Here is a 22,560-nt window from a genome sequence, read left to right on the forward strand (position 1 = left end):
ATTGGGTACCAGTTTGCTTCCGGGTCCAATTCAAGGTGTTGGTTATCACCTTTAAAGCCCTACATGGCATAGGGCCAGGTTACCTGAGGGACCGCCTCTTCCCCGTCCCACCCGATTGTGCAGAGAGGGCATGCTGCAGACCCCGTCTCTAAGACAACTTCGTTTGGCGGGGTCCAAGAAGCAGGCCTTCTCTGCGGTGGTGCCTGCCCTATGGAAGATGATGCCTCCGGAGGTGAGATTGGCCCCATCGCTCCTGGCCTTTCGGAGGAGTCTGAAGACCTGGTTCTGCTGCCTTGCTTGGGGCGGAGAGGGGAATAGATCTACATGGGGATGGCTGCTATAGATCACTCCTCCCACACTTGGCCTGCTTTAGATTCTTGTGCCACTTGACCTTTTTTATTTTTTACTTGTATTTATATTATTGATTATTGTAATTTTATATTGTGTTTTTTATAATTGTTGTTTTAATTGATTACTGTAAACCGCCCAGAGTCCCCGAAGGGAGGAGATGGGCGAGGACAAATCGGATAAATATATAAACAAATAAACAAATAAATAAAGATGTAAATAGCGGTGAAGTGGTGCTCTCTTAACAGGATAAAATGTGCAATATCAAGTGTGTCTAATAAGGAATAAATATTATGTTTTTAAAATATTTAGATCATGTAAACAATATCTTACTAAGTTATATTAACTTTAAGTTTTAATCTTATTTTCATGTTAGGTATTATCTAACAAACATGTGGCTCCAGATCATTTGTTGCAAATTTGCAAGCGAATTGGCCCTATACTGGATAAGGAGATTCCACCCAGCATTCCGAGAGTGAATTCATTGTTGGGTGCTGGGAAACAGTCCCTGCTGCGTACAGCAAAAGGTATATCCAGTTTTTTTTTTATATTGCATGCTTCATTAAATTCTAGTCAAATATGTCTGAGCTTAGTATATGCAAAAGTGCACATCTCAGTTTTCCAAATTAGGAAATGTCCTTATCTATTTAATGAAAACTGTCAGGACTACTCAGCTTGAGTATACTCTGTTCTTCTGTAGACACAGTACATTTCATTATATTGCTTTGTGACATTTTCTAGTGTTGAAGCATAGAAACAGTGACAGAAACTTTATACAAACATGTATACACACAGAGTTCTCTAAATTGTTGTGATAGTTACTTGTTATAGTGATTTTTGGTAAATAATTTGTGCTTACTATATACAGTGCCCTTAGCTAAACAAACTGTAAAGACTTTCCATATAGAGTTTTTCATAGTTTCCCTTCCTTACTAATTCACACAGGTGTTCCTTATCCCGACTTTGACAACCTCACTCCTTTAGACAGCTTCAGTACTTTGTCTTTTTAGGCTTGCTTTTAGCCTATAGAAAAGAATGGAAAGAGGGTAAAATAATTTTTTTTCAGAGCTTCTTGGAATTCTAGCACCTTTATCAAGCTGTCTTTGCTGACATCTGGTCTGCCTTTCCAAATGCTGTGGTATTTTCCACCAGTCACTCCACTCTTCATCTGTCTTTTAGATCCTCTTTGCTTCTTCTTGGTCCTTAGCTGCAGTATGTCCAGTCTACACAGCCCAGGCACAACGGTAGAAATGTCCAATGTGCACCAGTAATCTCTTCCATTGGCTAATACTTCTATCCTTTTATGTATTTTCATCAAAGGCAGATGCATCTGCTCTCGGATGTCTGAATTAGGGAGGAAGCCTGTAGATATCTATATGGCAGTATCCTAGTCCTGACAAGAAGGAAAACAACAACAATCTTTAACCTTGAGACCATTTTGCAACATCTAATTCTGCCATACTAGGACTTCTTCATAAAACTTTACGTTCCTAATTACATGTTCCTCTTGATTTATGTACCATGAAAGAAATCGGTAATAGTAGTTGAATCACTTTAGTTCAGTATAAAAGATGTGTAAAATACGTTATTTTGCTTTCTTGTGAATTATTACCAAATACCTTTTAAGGCCCAGTGAAGTGTGACTTTTAACCATGGTTAGATTGAAAACAAGCACCATATTCATGTGAAAACATTTTCTATAAGGAACTCTTGCTGCCTGGCTTGGTTAGATCTCAACTAACTTTAACTTAATCACTGGAATGTCTCCTTATCCAGAATTAAAAGCTATTCATGAGAAGAACCAGCAGAAAGAATTTACAGAAGTAGTATTATGTATGCCTCAAACTTACAAGAAAATTGAACATATTAATATAGTGGCTGTTTCTTCAGTTTCTCTGTCTTGAATTTCTTATCCAAAAGTTGTCCTGTTTCCTCATTTGTATCAGATTACATTTGAATCAGTGTATTTAAATCAATCATTTAAAACTTCTGAGAGGAAAAAAAAATCAGTTTTAAATCAAATTAATTGTATATGATGATGTATTTTTATGCCTCCTAATGGATAACTATAGTCACTAATCCAAGTTAATTTATAGCTAAACAAAAACTTGGTGGTTTTTTTATAAGATAATGGTTTTTTACATTGTTGTTGCTGTTCCTATTGCAAAAATCCTGTCTTTCCTCAGCCTCTTTTACCCAGAAAGGCAATGTAGCTTTCAGTCCCCAAAGTTTTCTTTCAGCTCATTTCCACATGCATATTTGTCTTCTTAGATGCAGTTAAGGGCCGACAGAGTTGTTTTCATACAATGGAAAATGCTTATGTTTAGCAGAGTAAATATAATTTAAAAATCGAGGAGACAGAGCATTGAAAGACATGATGAGATTATTATAGTGGATCTTAGTAGTAAACACGATAGCGTATCCTGGAATTGAGTTAAATCTTGTAAAGATCTGCAATCCCACCATAAGCTCTTGACAGATTTATGAGGCATAATCTTAATGGTTACTGTAAAAATATTTTTCCTGACACAAACAAGTAGTCTAAAAGTGGTTGCCAAGTAGAAACAAATCCAGAAACAGTATTTTCTCTTATCAACGCTGTTAACTTGGCCATTTGGGCCAGCTCCATCAGTTTGATAATCCAGTCCTCCAGTGTAGGTATTTGTGGGTCTTTCCATCTCTGTGCGTATAAAAGTCTTGCTGCTGTAATCATGTATAAAAGCAAAGTCCCATGTTGTTTCTCGAGCTGCTTCTCCATGAAACCTAAAAGAAACAGTTCTGGTTTTTTTTATTGGTACGTCCACTTTAAGAATCTTCTGAATATTAGCACATATTTGATCCCAATTTTTTTTAGCCTTTTCACAAGTCCACCAAAGATGATAAAAAGTTCCTTCACCAAAAGAGCATTTCCAACAAACATTCGTTATTCTCTTACACATTTTTTTACAACTTATCGGGAGTTAAATACCAATGATACATCATTTTATAAAAATTCTCTTTTAAGTTATAATTCAGAGTAATTTTCAAACCTTTGTTCCACATGTTCTACCATTGCTCCAGCATAAATTTTTATGAGATTTTAACGTTTATGGTTGTAGTTTGATTTTATTGTAAACCGCCAAGAGTCCCTCTTTTGGGGGAAATGGGTGGTAATTAAATTTGAATAATAATAATAATAATAAAAAATCCAAAATTCTTAGCCCATTTAATCATACATTCTTTAACTTGTTCATCTTGTAAATTCATCTGTAACAACATTTTATATATCTTTGTAATAACATGTTCATCATTTATGCAGAGTTCCATTTCAAATTGAGTTGTTTCATTAACAAATCTAAAATTCTTTTTATCCACTTCAAAATGTTCCGACAATTATAAATATGTAAAGCAATGACATGTAAAACCTTCCAACTCTAACAGTTCCCTTGTTCTAAGTTCCCTCTTCAAAATTTAACAGATCTTTATAAGTTAACCAGCTTGTTCCCCCCACATTTCTCTTTTAACAAATGCTTCATGAAGTGACTACCACAATGTTACATTAGGAAACAATCTTGCTTTATATTTATTCCAAACCCTCATTATAGCACTCCTAACAAAATGATTTTTAGCTTTATCATACCACAAGTAGGAGTGCCACCCAAATCTCAATTCATGCTCTTCAAGTTGCAATAGCTTCCTGTTCTTCAGAGTTTGCCATTGCTTCATCCAAAGCAAATAGCAAGCATCAAAATACAATTTAAAACAGGGAAACCCAAACCTCCTCGTTCTTTGGCATCTTGTAACTATTTATATTTAATTCTTTGTTTCTTGCCTTGCCAAATGAACTTAGAGGTATCCTTCTGCCATTGTTTAAATGGTAAGTCTGAAAAAGAAACAACACCCTAGGCAAAACATTCATCTTAATCACAGGTATTCTCCCCATAAAAGACAGTTGTAATTTTTCCCATCTTAACAAATCTTTTTTCACATCATTCCAAATTTTAACATAGTTATTCTGAAACAACATACTATTCTTGGTTGATAAAACCACCCCCAAATATCTAACCTTTTTTTCAAACTTAAACCCAGTCTTACCCATCAGCAATTCTTGACTGGACAAAGTCATATTTTTGGTCAGCATTTTTCTTTTTTGTTTATTTACTTTAAGTCCTGCCAATGACCCAAATTCTTTCAGTTTCTTCATCAGATGTTCCACAGTATCCAGAGGTTCTTGTATCAAAGTTAAATTGTCAGTGAAAGCCCTCAGTTTAAAGATGTCTTTTTTAATCTTTAATTCTTTTATTTGTTCATCTCTTCTAATATCTCTATTAAAAACTTCCAACACCAAAATAAAGAGCAAAGGCGACAAAGGATATCCTTGTCTTGTCCCTTTTTGTATATGGTTCGGTTAACTCATCATTCACAATGATGCCTGCCTTTTGAGGTGTGTAAATTGACTTAATTCCCTGAATAAAATACTCTCCAAAGTCCATATTTTCCAAGACTTTAAACAAAAAACTCCAGTTCAAATTACTGAAAGCTTCCTCTGCATCTAGGAAAATAAGAGCCGCTTGACACTCATTATGATATTATAGATATTCTATAATGTCCAAGATAATTCTTACGTTATTTTTTAACTGCCGTTCTTACCCGAACCCACATTGATCATGGTGAATAAATTCCTGTAAAATTTTCTTCATTCTTTCAGCCAATATTGAGGCAAATATTTTATAGTCATTATTCAGCAGTGAAATTAGTCTGTAATTGCCATGAGTACTGATGGTGAGCAGGAGGGGGCCTCTATCCAGGGGGGAAAACGCATGCGTAGTACTGAGGAGTTAAGCAGCCATTCAAAGAGACAAAGATCAGACCCGCCTTAACCTTTGGGGTTTATCTGTCTGGGTTTTTCCCATGCTGCTTCAGTTTGTTAGGATTTTCTGTCTAACGTAGCAGTAATAAAGCACTAGAGACCTATTCCTTGTCTCAGCGTGGTTCCTGGCTGTTAGGATAGTAATTCTTAATTGAAGGGTCTTGTCCTTCCTTTGGTAAAAGTGCAATATTAGCATCTTCCCACGAATCTGTCATTGTGGAGCCTAACAAAATAGAGTTCATCAATCTGATGAAGAATCTGATCTTCAAAACATCTATAATATAATACAGGTAAATCATCAGGGCCTGGTGCTTTTCCCAATTTAGTTCTTTTTATGGCTTCCACTATTTCAAAAGTAGTTATAGGATTATTCAGTATTGTTTTCTGTGTCAACGAAAGTTTTGCTAAATCTTGGATTATTCAAATATTCGTCTGTCTTCTCCAGTGAGACTTCTTGCTTTTTATACAAGTTAGAGGAAAAACTATAAAATGCTTTCTTTTAATATTCTCATTGTCCAATAATTCCACATTTCTTTCTTGAATATTTAATAACATTTTCTTCTATCTTTATTTTCTCAATTTATATTCTAGCCATCTTCCTGGTTTATTAGCAAATTCAAAATGTCTCTGTTTAGCATATTTCAACTTTATTTCTATTTCTTTCACAGTCAACACTGACAATTGCTTATATAGTACCTTAAGTTGGTATACAATATTGTTGTCTGTTGGTTTTTTCTGTAACTCAGTTTCTTTCAGCTTAATCTGACCCAAAATCGTTTGTAACTTTTGTTGAGATTTCTTCTTAAGACTACTGTTATGGTAGATAAAATGCCCCCTCAAAACTGCTTTACTAGTATCCCAAGCAGTTTTTAGGTCTATTTCATTGTCCAAGTTAATATCAAAAAAACATTTAATTTCTTCTTAAAATCCTCCACAACCTTTTCTTTTTGTAAAATTAATTCATTCAATCTCCATCTATATGCTCTGAATGTTTTCTTTATTGTCATACTTACAGGATTATAATCAGAAAAAGTCTTTGGTAAAATACCCACTTTAAAAACTGTATTCGCCAATATTTTTATTTTTATTTGTAAAAATATTTTTCCCATGACTCTAGCAATCTTTTAGTCATTGTGGTTCTGATAGAGGCTGTCAATTCAAGTGTGAAAATACTGTGTTAAGTATGCTATTTTTAAAGGAACATTGAGTTTGAAATACATTTTAAATTTAGTTTGTGTGTTACATTTTTAAATTCACAAAATCCTAATATGACATAAAAAGGTATACTGCTGCAAAGCACTGAAGATATTCTTGAGCTAAGTTATCTCTTTGATGACTGCACTTGAACAGTTTTCTTAGCAGGATAAGTAAATGTTTGACATTACCTTCTTTCAGGATATTTTTATATATCCTAGTTCAGCATAGGTTCCTGCTATTTCCCCTAGTGTTACACTGTGTATAACTAAAGTACACTTTTGCAGATTGCAAACATGCAAATTGGAAAGGCTCATGTATTGCTGCCCTTCACAGAGGAAGACCACCTGAAATACCTGTTAACTGTGGCAGACAACCAAGTCTAGGTAAGTGGATTTTTTGGTTAATATCATACAATGCTCATTCTGTTTATTTCATTCAAATGTATTACTAAATTATGCAATTATAATGATTGGATACCAAAATATTAGACACATATACAGACACATAACACAAGACTCGTAAGTCTTAAGTTAAAAATTACTGGAAATTCTTACAGAAAGATGCATGTTGTGTACTCCCGTGTTTTTTTGTTAACTTCACATTTACTCCTTGCTCCGAAACCTGAACCCAGCACTAGCAAAATTTTGTACTTCACTTTGCTCACACAATTAATCCCCCCACCTTTAAAAAACAAACACTCTTCTAGAGGTAGTATAGCCATCTAGGAAGGAGAGAAAGTAGCTGCCAAACTTTCAAGAATTGCCTTTGCCCAATTTATTTGACTGGATTTTGGCCTAAGCAGCTTTTTGAGGGAAAGGCCATTGCTCAATGGCTGTCATGAGTAAGGACAATGGCTGTGCATATGCTTTGTATGCAGGAGATCTGTTCATGCAGTTCAAGTTAAAATGAGACCTAATGCCAATCAGAATAAACAATTTCCAGCTAGATAGATGAAGATGTAACCTGCTACAAGACAACTTCCTTTTTTCAGTATTAGTTCTTGCAGTATAAATAACCACTGATTATTAATCCTAGACATAACATCATAATCAGTGATTATCTTTTTCTTTTTTAAAAAAGTTACATACCCTTAACTTTTTTTCCTATTTTAGTGGAATTAAATTATGCAAAACTGTTGACCGGATGTATACGATACAGTTGTTCATTCCCAGGAAATATGTACCAGCATATTAAGATGCATAGACGGATTCTTGGTCATCTTTCTGCAGTTTATTGTGTGGCATTTGATAGGACTGGACATAGGATATTCACTGTGAGTTTATTTATTTATTTGATAGATTTATATGATTGCCTGAGTGATACGCAATTCTGGATGACTAACGATAAATACAATAAAATAATGATTAAAACCAATCAAAAACATGCATATGTGTATGGAGAAAAATTAACAATCACCACAACAAAATGAGCTCACCTAATATCTGGACCCCTATACTTGGTGGAAAAGCTGGGTCTTTAATGCTTTATGGAAGGCCAGCAAAGTCAGTACCATCCAAATCCTGGGGGTGGGTGGGTATGGTTTTCTATAGAGAAAACACACTTCCTGGATTCCATTAGATGGCACTGTTCAGTAGAGTGGACCTAGAGCATTCCCACCCTATCAGACCTCACTGGACAAGCAGAGATAATTGGAAACAGGTGGAGATAAGTTTATTGTTGAAGTTGTATGTTCTGGAATTTAATAGAATATAAGGGAAAATGAACTATAGTAACTCATATTAATATTAACACTTAGTAATTGCTATTATTCAGATTCTTCTCTAAATGGGATTTGGTATTTAATTTAGTACAGACTGGTGAAACTTAACTTTCCTGGTAAAGTGACTTAAGAAAATATGTCTAGAAAAGTCTAGAAGGCTTCAGTGAAACAGGAAATATGCCAGGTATAATCAGAGTTTGTATTGGAGTTGGGAGTTCCAAGGCACTGGATACTGGGATAGGAAGAAAGCATCCATAATCATCTTGATTGAAATCCAGATCTGCCAAATCCTTTTAGAGTAGGGCCACTCGTTTTCATTAATACAGTCAAATCTTGATTTAAATGTGTTTCCATTTAATGGTCTTCGGGTATAAGGGACCAAATTTGAATTTAGGCTTCATCTCTGAAATGGTGGATAACTCCATTATTTTTGAAGTCTGTCCAGACAATTGATGTAATTTGCATCAGTGAATGTAATTTGTTTGTGTAATAGATGCATTTATGTCAGTATGCATAATTTCTGTAATTTTGTTAATACAAATTACAAAAATATCAGTTTTGTAATTTTGTTAATTACATCAATTATGCAATTTCAGATTTAATTGACATTCAGCCTTAATGGAAACCTTTTCCTGAAATGATCAGGAAACAGAGGTTTAACTGTATACATTGTACCTGGAATAAAAGTAAATAACATTGCATGTATGTTCTCAGAACCTAAGCTATTTGACAGGCATAAGACCCAAAACATAATCGTTAATTTCACCAATTCCTATTTAAAACACAATTTGCTATATTCATTTTATAGCCCATTATGAAATTGTTTATTAGTTTTTGGGTTTTATGGCTGTAAAACAGAAGTAGATGTGTACGTGAAGAGAACATTCTGTTGTTGCAGAAGCAAGCTTCTGTTCTTTTAGAAAATGCTTTTGCTTTTACATTAAATTCTCTAAGAAATTAAGATAAGGCAGGGCTAAGGAAAGAATAGCACTAAGAATAATTGTAAAAAATGAAAAATATATTAAGAAATATATTAGTCTGTAGTAAATTAAACACCAATTGATAACAATATATTGATCCATTAGTTACCCCTTTTGTCTATTTGTTTGGTATATCAGCCTAGTAAACATAAATTGTAATCAGGGTAACTGTCAGTTAAGTTTACATTTTGAGCTATGCCATGAAAAATCTATAACCTTATTTACATAAGGCTAAACCTTAACCTGTGATGTACAAACCACAGTGGTGTATTCACAAACATACTGAACTGAAATTCAAGAGACCACTTCATGTGTGTGCCAAATCAGTAGGTGTTCCCTTGTATCTGTTACTCAAATGTGTTTTCTTATTTCAAGACAGTCCTATGTAGAATATTGCAAATCATTATATTAAACTGCATTTGAGAATAAATCTATGTATGTGTCCTAACAGCCAGGAACCATGCTGAGACAAGGAATAGGTCTCTAGTGTTTTATTACTGCTACATAACAGAAAATCCCAACAAACTGAAGAAGCGTGGGAAAAACCCAGACATATAAACCCCAAAGGCTAAGGCGGGCCCAATCTGTGTCTCTTTGAATGGATACCTAATTCCTCAGTACTACGCATGCACTTTACAGCCTGGATGGGAGCCCCCTGCTCGCCATCCTTACTCATGACAGTATGCCCCTTTATGTTTATTTTTAAATTATTTTTAAACCACAGTGACATATTTAAATTGAAAGAATGATTAGATGCTACATAATTGTTTTCTTTTTATTCAGGGATCAGATGACTGCTTGGTAAAAATTTGGTCCACACACAATGGTCGGTTATTAGCTACCCTGAGAGGCCATTCAGCAGAGATCTCTGATATGGCTGTGAACTTTGAGAACACAATGATTGCTGCTGGTAGTTGTGATAAAATTATCAGAGTTTGGTGTCTCAGAACATGTGCCCCAATTGCTGTTCTGCAAGGACACACTGGATCAATTACATCTTTGCAAGTAAATTCTTGATTTTGTTATATATGATTGCTAATGCATGTTGAAAAACTATTTTTAAAACTGCTTTTTAAAGTACATTTTGGGATCTTTATGTAAGTTTCTGAATCTGAAATTACCAAGAAGTTCCAGTTGTGTAATTAATGGTGACTGTGAAAATGATGTGAGTTTTTCCTGTTGCTTGTTTAATTTGATATCATTGTTTGCAAATTTGTAAAATTATTTATTACATTTATAGACCACCAAATCCATTAAAACAAATGCCAGTTTGGATCATCTGAATAGAACTATTGGGTGACATTTGTGCTGAACATTACTTTTTTGTATAACCTACTCAGAATAAAGATTAATCTGCTTATTGAAAATACAAATGATGAAATTCATCATTGGGTAAAAGGCTTTCTATCCTCCTCCTGCATCTCTGCTGTACCTTGTGATTCCTCAGATCTGCTCCAGAATATTCAGTTCTCTTGAATAGATTTTGAGAGTCTTCATAGGGTGAGAGGAAAACCATTGTTAGTACACCCTGCTAGGTTGATAGAAACCATTGTATCATTAGAAAGTAAGCATTGATTTCACCCTTGGACAAGAACATGTTGCATAGTTATTGGACAGATGAAGCAGCTATGTACAGGCTGTCTTAAGCTAGAACTCTAAATTTGTGGGTTCAGTAGTAGTAGTGCTATTTTTTTTCCCTGTGCAGTGTATGTAACTGGTGTGGTCACAGTTGCAGCTTTGTATGTTTGCAGTAGAAATAGCATACTTCCAGTTCTCTGCAGCGTGGTTAATACAGTGCTGTCCATTGTGAAGCTTCTACTGTGCTACTAGAATTTGGTATTCTCTGAATGATGAGTATCAACATCCTGGTTTTTTAGGAAAAATACTTAGTTATTGTCTTATAATAGTGTAGTCAGTTTCATTCAATCACACTGTATAGAATGATATTTCATAGTATATAGGTTTAGTGGTTGGATTCATACAATATGTTAAGCTGTGATTTGTTGAACAAGAGAGTCTGCATATCAAAATGCTAAACCGTAACTTATGATTCATAAACCTTAATGGCTGGGTTAATATATTAAACCAAAATCAGCCGTATTATGACAGTTGCATAGTGTATGAGCCTAGACAATTGTATGCATTCATAGTGAGTGTATGTAAATGTGACTGTACATCATGTCTGCTGCAGTGTGTTAATAAATTATCACTTGGTGCTATTTTTTATTTTTACCTTTGAATGTTTTTAATGATGGAGCATGTAAACTAAATTTAATTAAACAATTAAAAATGAAAACTTGTACACTAACAGAAATGCTGGAATTTGCTGTCCTGTTTGTTCAAAACACACATTATGGTTCTGTGCTTTTAATTTACAGTTCAGTCCATTAGTGAAAGGTCCAATGCGATATATGGCATCCACAGGTGTAGATGGAACAGTGTGTTTTTGGCAGTGGGATACAACATCTATGAAATTCAAGTATGTATCTTTCTATATTACTAGTTAATTTCTGTGATGTACAGCATTTTTGGTTTGTCAGGTTTTTAATAAGAAAATGAATACTATACAATTTTCATTAGAGTTTATAAAAAGCAGATAGAGAACCTTACTGTTGCAAAAGGAAGCAGAGAAAAACTAACTTCTTTGTAATATATAGATGTCTGAATACATTGGAAATAGGCATTTATATTTATGAGCTGTTTAAATTTAAGATTTCCATAGAATTCATATTGCTACATATATATAAGTAACTTTTGTTGTCTTTGAAGTAACAGGCCATTGAAATTCATAGAAAAACCTAGACCCGGAGTTCAAATGCTTTGTTCTTCCTTTAGTGTTGGTAAGTACATGAACCACTGAAGCAAAATGTGTTTGTACTAGTCATTCTTCTACTTCTTCTACTTCTTATTTCTACTTATTCAGCCTCACAAAATTCTGTTAAAAAAATAATTATTTTCTGGGTTCAGTTCATGTGCTTTTTCTAGTGGTGTAATTAAATCCTTTGAACTCAGTAGATCTTCTGTGTAGGTATATGCAAAATTGTACTGGGTCTTGGACAAGATCGCAACTGTGCAACCTCTCTTGTCCTGTTGAACCCATCACTTACCGTGGTTTACGGAGGAGCTGAGGGTTCTGAAGAGGATTAAGAGATGTCTAGAGTGCCACTGAAGGAAGACAGAGACTGAACCTGACCGAACACAAGCTAGAGCAGCTATTTAGGCCTATCTTGTGGTGTTAAGAGCCGCAAAACACCAATATTTCTCCGTTCTTATATAATCTGCAGAATGCCGCCCAGCTGCCCTGTTAAAAATCACACGATCCCTTTGGGAAAGGTGGGCCCAGTGACCCACCTGCAGGGCCATGCAGAGGAGTTTTCTGGGCATCTGGAGGATAAAATTGCTCAGATTTGTTCCACGTTGGATTCCAGGCATGTGGTATGGCTTGTGGAGATGCCTGGGAAACTTACTTACCTGGTTATCTAGGACCAGTTTGAGCCTGTTGGGCCCAAGGAAATGGACAGGGTCTTCCGGACTGTAAATGCCACCGCTTGTCAATTAGATCCATGCCCCTCCTGGCTGATGAAGGCAGTTCAGGAGGTGACGTGTAAGTGGGTCCAAGCGATAGTGAATTCATCCTTGAGGGAGGGAGCATTCCAAGTTGCCTTTAAAGAGGCGCTGGTGCACCCCCTCCTCAGGAAATCATCGCTGGATCCTATTGTACTGGCCAATTTTTGTCCAGTCTCCCTTCTTCCCTTTTTAGGGAAGGTGGTTGAGAAAGTGGTGGTGATGCAACTCCAGAGGATCCTGAATGAAATGGATTATCTGGACCCTTTTCAGTCAGGTTTCAGGCCCAGATATGGGGTGGAAACAGCATTGGTTGCACTTCTGGATGATCTTTGGTGGGAGCAGGATGGGGGCAGTGCATCCATCCTTGCTCTTCTTGACCTCTCAGCGGCTTTCGATACCATCAACCGTGGTATCCTTTTGGGTCAGTTTAGGGGATTGGTGGTGGGTGGTGCAGTTTTGCGCTGGTTCACCTCCTTCCTCCAGGGCTGGTCCCAATCAGTGTGGATAGGGAGCAAGAGATCCGGCCTGCGGCCCCTCCTTTGTGGGGTGCCGCAGGGTGTGATACTCTCACTGCTCCTTTTTAACATCTACATGAAACCGCTGGGTGAGATCATCTGCCACCTTCGGATGAGGTATCATCAATATGCAGATGATACTCAACTATACATCTCTGTCCCAGGTGATTCAAGCAAAGCTGTGACCACCCTTTCTTGGTGCCTGGAGGCTGTAGGGGTCTGGATAGGGAACCATAGGCTTCAGCTGAACCCTGGTAAGACAGAGCGGCTGTGGATTAGGGGCTCCTCGGCATCCAGGAACTTACCATCTTTGGTTCTGGATGGGGTTGCACTGCCCCAGACAGACCCGTGCAGAATCTGGGGGTCCTCCTGGACTGAGAACAACTGCTTGAAGAGCAGGTGGCAGTCGTGGCCAGGAGGGCCTTTGCTCAACTTCGTGTTGTGCACCAGGTACTCCCCTTCCTGGATCGGGAAGCCCTCCGGTCAGTCACTCATGCCCTAGTCATCTCCCGTACAGACTATTGCAATGCCCTTTACATGGGGCTACCCTTGAAGGGTATCTGGAAGCTACAGCTGGTTCAAACTGTGGCCGTATGAGCAATTTTGGGTGTCCCAAGAATGGTACATGAAACACCTTTGCGCCAAGAGCTGCATTGGGTACCACTCTGCTTCCAGGTCTAATTCAAGGTGTTGGTTATTTCCTTTAAAACCCTACATGGCATGGGTCCAGGTTTCCTGAGGGACTGTCTTATCCCCATTATGTTGATCTGTCCTACCTTGGGGATGCAGTGAGGGCATGTTGCAGGTCCTGTCTTCGAAAGAATGTCGACAGGCAGGTCCCAGGAAGAGAGCCTTCTCTGCTGTTGCCCCCGCCCTCTGGAATAGTCTTCCTCCAGAGGTGAGGCAAGCCCCCACTCTCCTGGCCTTCCAGAAAGGAATGAAGACATAGCTCTGCCATCTCGTGTGGGATGTAAGGGGGGTAACCAACCCTGGGGGTGGTTAGCCCCCTGAAAATGCTCCTTGGAAATTAAGAATTTTTTACCATCTACTTCTTGGAACATATTATTTATTAAGAGGGTTGTTTTTATTGTTTTATTGTTTTATTGTATTTTAACTAATATTTTATTCCTGTTTTATGTAAACCGCCCATAGTCGCTCTGAGTGAGATGGGCAGTGACTAAATTTGATATATAAGAATAAATAAATAAATAAATAGTCCAGATCATCTTAGACTAATGGACAGTTTTTCACTGAAGAATTTAAAAAACATTTGCAGATATGCAGAAATGGATTAGATACAGTTCAAAATAGCTTAAGAGGATCTATTAGAATCAGTACAGATAGTTCTCACTTAATGACCACAATAGGGACCAGAAAACTGGTTGCTAAGCAGTATGGTCATTAAGTGAGTCACCACACGACTGGACCCAATTACAGACATTTTTATGATGGCCATTAAGCAAATCACTGCAATCATTAAGTGGATTGCAGGTTGTTAAGTGAATCACTGTGGTGGTTAAGTGATTCCAATGAATATTTTTTGCCAGAAACTGGCAAAAAAGGTCACAAATCATGATCATGTGACCGCAGGATGCTGCAGCTGGTTGTAAATGTGAGCCAACTGCCAAGTGCCCAAATTGTGATCACATGACTGCGGGGGTGGTGTGATGTTTTGCGATAGTCATAACTGTGAGTACAGGTTGTAAAGCACTTTTTCCTAGGCTGTTGTAACTTCGTACCCTCGTTAGGTGAGGCTACTTGTAGGACAGATTGGTTAATGAACCCATCAATTTCTGTGAGAAATAAATACAATAAATAAATAAACAGAAATTTATTCTGTTTCCAGTCCATAATTCACATTTGATTCCTTTCATTGTTTTAAGCAATTATTTATTTTTTAGGTGGAATGTTTTTAGCAACTGGGAGTACTGATCATGTTATCAGAATATATTATTTTGGTTCTGAAACCCCTGAAAAAATTGCAGAACTGGAGAGCCATGCTGTAAGTAATGTAATACTAAATTTTGCCATAAATTCACATTTTAATATAAAGGAAAGATTTACTACTGTTTAAAGTCTAATTGAGGAAAACATTTTACCTCACAATCTAGGTTGAAGTAGTTAGTATAATTAGTTAAAGAACAAGTTATTTCTTGTAAAGAAATTTGTAATCATGCAGCCATGATCGTAATGTACTTAATTTGAAAATAGCCTGTGGTTAATTGGACTTGCCTTCAGCAAGACAAGGGAATGGGAGGTAGAGGAGATCTCAAGCGCTAAAGAGCTCATTTGCTTACCTTGTGAGTTTGGAGTTCAATTACTGTCAAGGACAACTGAGCTACTTATTTTTTTTAAAAAAACCCAAAGTTGCATTTTGTATTGTTTGAAGCTGGAAGGCAACTTTGTTTTTATAGAAAAATTAAGAGTAACTTGTGATAGGATGCATTAATGCACTGAATACTAGATAATACTAGAGTCCACTGAAGTTGGGTGGCCAATAAATTTGAATAATAATAAAAATAATAATATTGATCTTTTATGCATCTTCACAGTTTTGTTCCTAGTTGATTTTGCTCCTGGTGCCTCTTTTTCCTTTGCACTGGCATAGGAGTATGTCTTTTAAAAATGGTTTCTTAAAGCAAGGGTAGGGAACCTCTGGCCCCCAGGACTAATTTATTTGCCAGATCAGATCAATTTACCCATAGGGGCCTAAAGCCTTTTACCTCATTATTATTGCACATGCCACACTTCAGCTACCCGATATTCTCCCCCTCACCCACTGGAAAGGAACGGTATGAGGTATCTAAAAGCTGAATAATTATTCAGAAGGACATTTTGTGAAAAAATCAGAACAGCTTCACTTACAACAACAACAACAACAATTATTGAATGTGTATGCTGCCTGACTCTCAGTGGCTCTTAAAGAGATTCTGAATGCTCTTGAAGTTTCAAAAGTCTTCTTATAAACAGAAGATATTTTTGTTGAGATTGCTGCTGAAGCAAAACTTAAATGTCTTTGTGTTCTGTGGAGAGGCCCTTGAAACAGATGTCATAATGAAGTGGGATTTTGGTTTAACCCTTTGCCTCTGGCCAGATGGAAAGCAGCTGTGTCAAAATCTGGCTGTAGGACCCAGTTTTTTCTTCAACATCTGATTTAAAGTAATCAGCAGATAAAGATACAGTAGACAGCTACAGATTGGCCATTGCAGGGGAAAGGAAGTTAGTTTGCAGTCTAACCAGGGAAGTCAAGGTGACAGTGGAAGTGGCCACTGCAACCTAAAATTCCTGCTCTTCAGTGCCAGATCAATTGTTGGTGATTTCATGCAACATTTGAGGACTTCCAGAGCACATCTGGTTCCCTGTGGTGAAGCTCACAGGATGCTGAACTGTATCTTTTTCTATCAAAAGACTACCCTTAGGTTCATAACACCTGGGCACTAACTCAGTTTTTTCCTATGTATGGACAATCCTCTGTTGTCATCACCATAATCTTTAGAATGTCTTTTCTTTGTTTTCATTAAATAAAAGTAAGACTATTTACAATTTTTAACACATGCCACTTGCGTTTTATTTTAACATGTATTTCCTGTTTCAGGACAAAGTTGACAGTATTCAGTTTTCAAATAGAGATGATAGGTATGTTTAGAAAGAAACGTTTTTATCCTAATGTTTTGTTAAACAAACTATGTCAAAGTAAACTAGTGTTGTTTTAACATTCACAGAAGATAAATGTTCTCTATGGATTTCTTTTGGAACAGAAAGTAGCATGTAGATGAAATCCCATGATGAGTACAGGTATTAGTCCAGAAAAATGCTAGATGTGCATATCTAAATGTCTCATAATTGAATTATCAGTATTTATTGAATATCATGATGGAATAATTTGTGGCTTGGGAAGCTCAACCTACATGGAAGTCAGAAGATTATTTATTTGTGGTAGTAAGATCTCATATCAAAGAAACCTATCATTATTTAAAGTAGATTGTTTGATGCAGTAGTATATATTTTATAGTTACAAAGCCATACAAGTGAATGTGTATGGTTAGGAAGATAGACGAAAAAATGGGCAGAATAAGCCCTAGTACATACACTACAATTTGTACTCGTGAGTATCAAACATGTGTGGACTGTGTGTGTGCTCCTCCACAATGTCAGTCATAGGACATAGCCTAGCTTAGAAGATACTTTAATACAGAAGAAGGTACAGGAGTGAGATGCCCATGTACTTGGGTCTCAGATAGCAAGTTTATTGTACTTTAATGTTTGTTTGTGTATGTATGGCAGGGAGAGGTATTTTTTTGTCCATATATTACTTCAGAGTTATAGCTGTCAACTTGTGAACAGGATGGAGATAAAGACGTTGAGAGAGAAACAATGGCTCGGGAGAATATCTACTCTGTTCTGATGCAGGAATATGTAGATGGGGGTTGAGAGCATTTGTTATAATAAATATTGTTGGCAGGCCTCTGCTGTAGGGGTTGGTAGACTGCAAATGATTATATCACAAAAGATTATGCTCAAAGGAAACATTTAAATATCACTGGAGGCCAGTTTTTGTGGGATATATTGCTCTAGTTATATTTTATATATGCAATATATAAAATTCAGCATTTCTGAAAGATGTTATTTAAAATTTGAGCCGTTGATTTCTATTTTGTACATCAAATAGTATCTTTTAAACTTATGTCAAGGTTCATAAGTGGCAGCAGAGATGGAACAGCCCGAATCTGGCGATTTCATCAAGCAGAGTGGAAAAGCATTTTGTTGGATATGGCCGACAAATTACCAAGGTAAGCATACCTTATTTGTGAATAATATTAGCATTAAATGACTTTGAAAATGGCTGTATTCTTGTAATTTGGAGGAACCTTCTAAATACTTGGGAGAAATTAAGAATTCTTTTTTTAAAAAAGACGTGTGTAGTTTGGTAGAAGGGTTAAGGCCATTTTATTTAAAATAGTTCTGGATTTATATAGTTAGGTATTTCTAGAAAAGTTTGGTTTGCCCTTTTCTGTAAAGTTATTCCCAATATAGACTGACTTCTGTACTAGCATTTTAAAATTTATTCATCACATGTATAGCCCATTACAATTGTACAACATAAAAATAAAACATTTTTTATAAAATAAAACCAGCAATCAAAATAGACAAACCTAGTTTGTCAGCTCTCAAATGCCCTCCAGAAAAGCTCCAATTTAACAAAATTCCAGAAGGTGACTACAGTTGGGACCAACTACAGTTCTAGAATGGTGGGAGGCCATTCTAGAGGGCTAGGCCAACAACAGAAAAACAGTGCTTCTGGGCCTTGGTCCCCCTGACCTGAGAATGGGAGGCAAGTAACTGCTTCTCCCAGCATGAATGAAATGGCAAATTGAAGTAAATGTACAATACTATATTTAAATGTTTACTTGGATTATTTTTTTTTCATATTCATTGTTCTAAGTTTAACCTTGATTAGATCAATGGATTAGATTGTTTTGTTCTATTTCATAGTATTAAAATGAATCAATTCATTCAATGTAGTGATTTGTGTTCAGAGGAGGATAAATTTATGAAACCCAAAGTGACCATGATAGCTTGGAGTCAAAATGATAATGTAGTGGTTACTGCTGTGAACAATCATCTGCTCAAAGTGTGGAATTCTTATTCTGGGGAGCTTCTACATGATCTTACAGTAAGTAAAAATTGCTATTTTCAATAATATTCAAAATAAATATTACTAGAAATGTTTTCTTAAAATATGTTCATAAGACACTGAGTGTTAATAGTTTGTTGAATAAAATATGTTTATAATAACGGATCTTTTATATTTTCAGTATTTAAGCATTTTTTTAAAAAACTGAAAGAAACATGAATGTGGTGAAGTGGTTAGTAACCTGTTAATGGCACCAAAGATGATAGTACCAAATGGAAGTTAGACAGTACCCTTTCTTTAAAGAAAAACAGCAAAAAAAGCAACAACAAGGATATGGCTCTAATGAACAAAGTAACACAATTATTACTTGAGGATAGACAAAGCCAACATTTGGACAACTTTGGAGTCTTTTATTAATTACCTTACACTATAATATATAATGGAGCAAAATCTCAATGTAATCATTAATACTTATGTTGCAGAAAGATAGGGTTTTTTAGAATGTTTTTGTGTATTAAATTTGGATAAATAATACAGACAAATACAACATTTTTTAATTCACTGTGATTTGGTTATTAAAAGAAGATAGGTATATAAATGTCTAATGTCTACAATAACAATTTGTTATTATGTCAGATGTTAGGATTTCTAGCCTATGTTCACTTTGTACTTTGTAAAATTAAAAATCCAGTGGATTAGTGAAAATTAGAAAATATTAATATATTAGATATCTATTAGCAGTTTAACCACTAATAATAAAAGTCCAGTTTTCTCCATGACTAATACATTAATTTCTATTCAAAAAGGGGCATGCAGATGAAGTGTTTGTTTTGGAGCCCCATCCATTTGATTCCAGGATTATGTTGTCTGCAGGCCATGATGGCAGTATCTTTATCTGGGATATAGAAAAAGGCATTCAAATGAAACATTATTTTAATATGGTAAATATTATTTCTAAAGGTACTGTTTTAGCAATGCATGTATTTTTTACTTTTACCTTCAGCTTTATTCCCTCTTAAATAAATATGTATTAGAACCACCACATAGCTAATCTAATCTAGAAAGGAGGATTTTTTAAAAGACTATAGTGTCCATAATTTCAATAGAAAATTTAAAATTTTCTGTTAAAAAAATTGAATCTTACAGTTTACTTTGGCTGTCCAATCTTCCAGTAATATTTCTAAGTGCATATCAAATTTAAAGTATTAAGGTCTCCATAAAATCACAATTTTGTAGATTTGCAATGAATAATTATTAAGAAAGTCAAGTTTTGTCATTCTAGACTGAGGAGCTATTACCTGCTAAAAGCTATTTTCTCTTGGAGTCAATTTGTTAAGGGTATATGCCAGTATAGATTGAGGTTAGAATTCACATTTCCTCCTCTTCTTTATCAGAGGGTTGCTGTAAGAGAGAAACTACTGTTCTTGCTAGTGGTATGATCACATTTAAAAGGTTTTTGAAATTAGGCTGAGGTGAAATTTAAGCCTAAGGCAACAGGTGTCTTAGCTCTGCTTTAATGGAACACCATGTTTGAAGAAGGGTACTGGCTCTGTTGTGCAACACACTGTTTTGTAAAAGAATGGTATGTTCAGATAACATCCGTTTACATTGGTTGTTTTTCAATTTAATAGCTCAAGTGTTGAGTAGGAAGGAGGGTTCTCTTTATACAGCTGAAAATAGTGGTTCAGAGACCTCCTAGCTTCTTGGCACTTATAGTTGAACCATGCATAACATGCAATTACGTTGTCTGGCTACAGTGGATTGTGGCACAATTAGCAAAGCTGAAATAGCCTAATTAAACAATTATAATAGCCAATTTGGTATCATCAGACTTGCCATCCACTATTGCTAAATAAAGTGACTTGACTGATTCCTTTTTACTAATCTTAGCTGCTAGCTGAGATGTACATTTTGCACAAATGGGGAGAGGTTATCAGTTACAGATGGGAAAGACCTCATCTGAAGCTATAAGCAGTTATGGAAAGGTTTTGTTTTTATTTTGATTTAGATTGAAGGACAAGGACATGGTGCTGTGTTTGACTGCAAGTTTTCATCAGACGGACAGCATTTTACCTGTACAGATTCTCATGGACATCTCTTGATATTTGGGTTTGGTTGTAACAAACCATATGAAAAGGTATTCTTTCAGCTTTAGTTGTTTATAGCTGTTAAAAATGTATGGTGTTCTAATCTCACCAATCTTGTGATGTCTTCTTTTATTTCGTGTGCATAATGTAGTTGGATTGGAACTATAACTCTCTCTGAACCAGGTCTCATTCAGCAAAACCTTTAATTGGTAATTTAGTGAAGATAGAGCTCAGTCCATAGAGGGATTGAGAATTGAAAATCATATTGTCTTTCTTTAAAAAAAAATGGCTACATTGCTGTAAGTAGTTACCTTCTCCAGTCTCAAAAGATGGGCTTTCTTTTGTTGCTAGATTATAGAAATTGTATGTGACTGTTGCTAAACTACTAATCCTTGTGTTACTATTTAAATTTAAAAATTTAATTTATAAAAAGTAGCAACTTCACCAGTTATATTTCAGTTAAACACTGATTAAACATTTCTTAATCCTACATGCCCAGTCTATTGTTTTGCAAAACAAAATGTTTACCTTGAAAGTCTCAACTATTGTCCTGAAGAGTAAAGAAAAACTTAAATTAGAATTTTGTTTGTAGTAAAATATTGCTCTTCTTGGAGACCAATTTAAGAGAAAGTAGAGAACCATTCTCTGCAAAAGGAGTAATTAAAAAAAATGGTTGTATGAATGATTGTGCTAGTTCAAAATAAGATTTGTGACAAGAATTTGCCTCTTAGGAAACCAGTATTTGAAATTCGTTAAATAATCCTTATAAGATAAATTATAGCTTTCCTGAAGTTTACCTTTTTGTTATCACTGTAACATTTATATCTAACTTATTTCTTCAAAGTTAATTATATATAAGCTTCATTGTTTTGTTTTCTAGATTCCTGATCAGATGTTCTTCCACACTGACTATCGACCACTGATTCGAGATTCTAACAGTTATGTCCTAGATGAGCAGACACAACAGGCACCCCACCTCATGCCCCCTCCATTCTTGGTAGATGTAGATGGAAATCCCCACCCAACAAAATACCAGCGATTGGTACCAGGAAGAGAGAATTGTGCAGATGAGCATCTGATTCCTCAGCTGGGATATATAGCAACAAGTATGAAAGGAAATTTTAAAATCTATGGCAAAAATATTATTTTTGAGATTAATAAAACCTGATCAAAAAGATCATGTAAATACCTAGTTTTGACATTGTACTTGCATTAGATTTAAGTTGTAGTTGTATAGTCAAGCTTTAAAATATTAATGCTTTCACTGGATTAGGGCCAGTTAATGTAATCATTGGATTGGATCCAGGATTAATCTTTACACATGCTGTGAGAGCATAAAAGAAGACACTTTATTAGTTTGTGTAAGCCATAGTCTTCAAATGCACAGGGATTAACAAAGTGATCATGCTTTTGCACTTGTGTTTGGCTACTTCAAGTAGGAAAACCTCTACATTCTCTTTTGCCTTATCCAGCTCTGCAAATCTGCCTTAGTTCTCCCCATCACCACTACAGGTTTTGGAAAGGAAAGCTCCCTTTTTGAATCCTTCATCTCTTTCCAAGTTGGAATCTATACTTGATTTCTAAAGTACTTACAAAGGTATCTTCAAACTTCTGTGGACAATATCATTCCATTTACCTGGAATGTTTTTCCTGTGATGCTTA

The 22,560-nt window shown here is 35.7% G+C and overlaps 1 protein-coding gene across 1 annotated transcript in view; it reads left to right on the forward strand.

Annotated features, from left to right (window-relative positions):
- The window catches only part of BRWD1 (bromodomain and WD repeat domain containing 1), a 77,214-nt gene that overhangs the window by 5,290 nt on the left and 49,364 nt on the right, over window positions 1–22,560 (forward strand). Inside the window, exons 5-17 of the mRNA XM_063305349.1 lie at window positions 725–875; window positions 6,679–6,777; window positions 7,507–7,667; window positions 9,878–10,099; window positions 11,473–11,573; window positions 11,864–11,934; window positions 15,078–15,178; window positions 16,772–16,812; window positions 17,868–17,966; window positions 18,700–18,850; window positions 19,618–19,752; window positions 20,820–20,948; window positions 21,779–22,004. Coding sequence (XP_063161419.1) covers window positions 725–875; window positions 6,679–6,777; window positions 7,507–7,667; window positions 9,878–10,099; window positions 11,473–11,573; window positions 11,864–11,934; window positions 15,078–15,178; window positions 16,772–16,812; window positions 17,868–17,966; window positions 18,700–18,850; window positions 19,618–19,752; window positions 20,820–20,948; window positions 21,779–22,004 — 1,687 coding nt within the window. The remainder of the gene's footprint in view (window positions 1–724; window positions 876–6,678; window positions 6,778–7,506; window positions 7,668–9,877; window positions 10,100–11,472; window positions 11,574–11,863; window positions 11,935–15,077; window positions 15,179–16,771; window positions 16,813–17,867; window positions 17,967–18,699; window positions 18,851–19,617; window positions 19,753–20,819; window positions 20,949–21,778; window positions 22,005–22,560) is intronic.

Source organism: Candoia aspera, chromosome 5 (genome assembly GCF_035149785.1).
Source record: "Candoia aspera isolate rCanAsp1 chromosome 5, rCanAsp1.hap2, whole genome shotgun sequence".
Lineage (NCBI taxonomy): Eukaryota > Metazoa > Chordata > Lepidosauria > Squamata > Boidae > Candoia > Candoia aspera.